Below are 3,866 nucleotides of genomic sequence, written 5' to 3' on the forward strand. Positions count from 1 at the left end.
AGGATAAATATTAATCTAATTCAGGAATATGTATCATGAGTTTGAGCAGCCGACAAGACTGGCTGACTAATACTCATCTCGAGATTGACAATGTATATCGTGTGGCCAAATGGACGTTGCATATGACACATTACATAGTTAGGGTTCGCAAACATCTTTCCCAAGTGGGTATACTTACTCACCGACAGAGTGAGACCTAACAAAATTGGTTTCTTATCATCTTGAAAGTTTTTTTTGCTTCTATTTTATTCGGATGCATGGGCAGACAATGAAAAGAACTTAAATGAGTAGAACTCGACACTAGTGGGAGATTAACAATCTTGCAACTGGGAAATAGCAACGATAAACTTCTGCTAGATCTCAGATCCCAAGAAGGAAATACTTTGGATCGGAGAAACTTTGAATGAAGAGTTTTGACTTTCCTCATGTACGACCTCGAGAGGAACCTAACCTAATGGAAGTCGTCGTCAACCTATCATACATATGCGATCGCATGCTCGATAGTAGCCATACAATACCTTCTCTCTGCTTTTAGCAACGTGCTGTGCAACAATGGTGGTCAGAGCTGCACTGCTCCCTGCCACGTTGCTGCTGTGCCTTGCACTGGCCGGCAGCGCCGACGCCGAAAGGACGGCGGATGGCTTCTACGAGCTCAAGAACAAGAAGGGGGATTTCTCCATCAAGGTCACCAACTGGGGAGCTACCCTCGTCTCTGTCCTTGTCCCTGATTGTAAAGGTAAGGCCGCTTTGCTTCTTGGTTTCAAGAACCCATATTGCATATGCTTGCATCTTGTTTCTCAAGAGGTGAAATCTTTTTTCAGGGGACTTGACCGATGTTGTACTTGGGTACGACACCGTTGCTGCATACGCTGTAAGATCACAAATCCATCTGTTTTCACTGCTTCAGAGTGGTAGATAAATTAATATGCATGATCAGTGCGTCTCTGTTCAATTCGAAATCATTTTGTACGTGCATGCCTCATCAGAAAGGCGCTGCTGCCGGATCGACTATTGGGCGCGTAGCAAACAGAATCGCCAACGCCCGCTTCGTGCTCGACGGCAGAACCTATCGTCTCCTCCGTAACGACGGCAACAATACGATTCATGGCATGCTCCAGATTTAATTTTAATTTATTTTCCTCCGAAACCCTAGGCAGGGACTCACGACGCGCTTGTACTCATTTAATCATCCTGTTGCTCTTTATTTAGGCGGCCCCAGGGGCTTCAACAAGGTCATCTGGACCGTGAAGGAGTACGTGCACGACGGCGACTCCCCGTACATCACCTTCTACTACCGCAGCTTCGACGGAGAGCAAGGTAAAACTAAAACTAATACTACTCCGACCCGTACGACCTGAGCATCCACATGTCAAAACTTCATAGTTTACTAGCTCCTCGTTCGACGGAGATCTGACGTGCACTTGTTTTCACGGATCATGTCTTGGGGCATGCAGGGTTCCCGGGGTACCTGGACGTGTATGTGACGTACCAGCTCTCCGAACCGTACGACCTGAGCATCCACATGAACGCGACGGCAACGAGCAAGGCGACGCCGGTGAACCTCGTGAACCACGCGTACTGGAACCTCGCTGGCCACGGCAGCGGCGACGTCCTGGAGCACGAGCTCCAGATGTTCGCGTCACGCTACACGCCCGTCGACGGGTACATGATCCCGACGGGCCAGATCGCGCCCGTGGCCGGCACAAAGTACGACTTCCTCACGCCGACGCCCGTGGGCGCCAACATGGAGATCGTCCCGGGCGGCGGCGGCGGGTACGACATCAACTTCGCGGTGGACGGGCAGCAGAACACGATGCGGCCGGTGGCGCGCGTCCGGGACCCGGACTCCGGGCGGGCGTTGGAGCTGTGGGCGAACCAGCCCGGGGTGCAGCTCTACACCGCCAACTGGCTCAGCAACGACAAGGGGAAAGGAGGGAAGGTGTACGGGCAGTACGGCGCGCTGTGCCTGGAGACGCAGGCGTACCCCGACGCCGTCAACCACCCTGAGTTCCCGTCGTCGATCGTCAGGCCCGGCGAGGTGTACAGGCATGATATGGTCTTCAAGTTTTCCCACTAGGCTAGCTAAGATGCATGCTTCACTTAATTGATCCGTCCTTTCTTTTCTTTTCTTTAGCGCAAAATGAGCGGTTTTTTATTCCACGGGATGAACCATCTTTTCTTATAGTCTGTACCACTTCTTTTTTTACAAAACGGACGAATACGATTTGCCTCGTCCATTAAATAAGGAATTTAGAAGTGCTTTTACAAAGTAAGAGAATATCACAAGGTCGTTACTCTCTAATCTGGCATTGCCCAGATGCTTCGTCCCGGCGATGAATCAAAGTTTGGCCTTATTTTTTTTATGTTGGAGAGAAGAATGGCCGGTAGGGTAGACTGATGACACAAGACCGTAGCATTTACTTCACACCAAATGGTCTAATAAGTGAGCATGGTGAGGGAAGCCAACGTTTTTCGTATTGTCCTATTCGTCTCGGACATGTCGATCCATCAATCTTTGGTATTACGCTTTCTATTCCACAGTGAAATCTCGTTGTTGTCGAGGTGGACCCAAACCTTGATCATGCCCCATAGTCTCATGACGAACCGGTATTTGAAGAAGATATGTCTTGCAGACTCCTCGGCTTATATAGAGGACAATACCCGTAATTTGGCCACCCACATTTCTCCAATCTATACGCGGTCCAAATCCAATTTTGTATTGCTAACAATGCAAAAAAAGAAAAGAAAAATAACCTTTCGAGGTGCCCAAGCCTTTCATACCGTGGAGCTCATGGGTGAGCAAGTAGCCCCCAGCCCTCGCCATATGCTTCCAAATGATAATGGCACATGTACGCCCAAAGGGTGACAATTTGCCATATATGGTCCATCATCCAGTGGATAGGAAGAATTATCTTGCCAAGCCACACGAGTCCTTGTGCATGGCTTTCTTTAGCTTTCGTTTTTTTTCTAGAAGAGACCTCGAAGACTATCAGAGCAATGTCAATTGTTTTCTCTCCGACGACCCAAGGTGAATACCAAAAAAGGTGCCATTTCTAATGGTAATGTAAATGGAGGCATAGAAGAGGCCACGGTCTGTTGTATCGCAAGGATTTTCCAACCCAACCCACATCTCGGTTGGCTCTTTTCAATCAGACCAAAGCCATCTTAGTCTCAGAGCCCTCGTAAACTTAACGAGGTCTAGGATACCCAGACCTCCAAGGTCAGTTGGACCGCAATGATATTCCAATTAACATTGCACTTTGCTCGTGTAGCCTTTTTGTACCCAGCCATAGGAAAGCTCTCTCAATTTTGTTGATGTTATGTAAAGTTCTCGGAGGGGGTTTAAGGGCAATGTTGTGGTATACCGCTTGCGAGGTGAGCACCGACTTGACAAGTATTGTCCGAACCAGCGGCTGTGATATTTTTCCCATCCCAAGGAACATGTCTTGCTGCAACTTTATATTCAAGGAATGGGAAATTAACTCTCTGAGGTTGCCAGACAAAAAGAGTGGGATGCCCAACTATTTGATGCGGAAGGAAGTTCGGGTGGCCGACAAACTAGAAAGGATTGAGTCCAAGTTGAGGTGTCCATAGTCCATACCATTGAGATCACGAACTCTTTTGGAAATTAGTGCAAACGCACGTATTATCACCAAAGCAAGTAAACACCCGTTACTGACATTGGCTTTGTCCGTAACACGTGCAGGCTTGGCCTACCTAGGCCCTAGCCGGGCCTTATATCATTGCGGGCCTACCTGATGGAAAATAACCTCATCAGGTAGATCCAACAAATTTTGACTATCAAATCATGTCAATCCAACGATCTATATTGCTTCAGTGGCAAGCACTCAAAATGTTTAGCATGC

General features: G+C 48.2%; 1 protein-coding gene across 1 annotated transcript; it reads left to right on the forward strand.

Annotated features, from left to right (window-relative positions):
* Positions 1-470: 470 nt before the first annotated feature.
* On the forward strand, positions 471-2,275 carry LOC125533608 (galactose mutarotase-like). The gene is made up of 5 exons (XM_048696991.1): positions 471-736; positions 822-871; positions 987-1,107; positions 1,210-1,317; positions 1,455-2,275. Exons 1-5 carry the CDS (start codon positions 553-555, stop codon positions 2,075-2,077), a joined length of 1,086 nt encoding a protein of 361 aa, XP_048552948.1. The 5' UTR covers positions 471-552; the 3' UTR covers positions 2,078-2,275.
* Positions 2,276-3,866: the final 1,591 nt, after the last annotated feature.

The sequence above is a fragment of the Triticum urartu genome, chromosome 2, assembly GCF_003073215.2.
Source record: "Triticum urartu cultivar G1812 chromosome 2, Tu2.1, whole genome shotgun sequence".
NCBI lineage: Eukaryota > Viridiplantae > Streptophyta > Magnoliopsida > Poales > Poaceae > Triticum > Triticum urartu.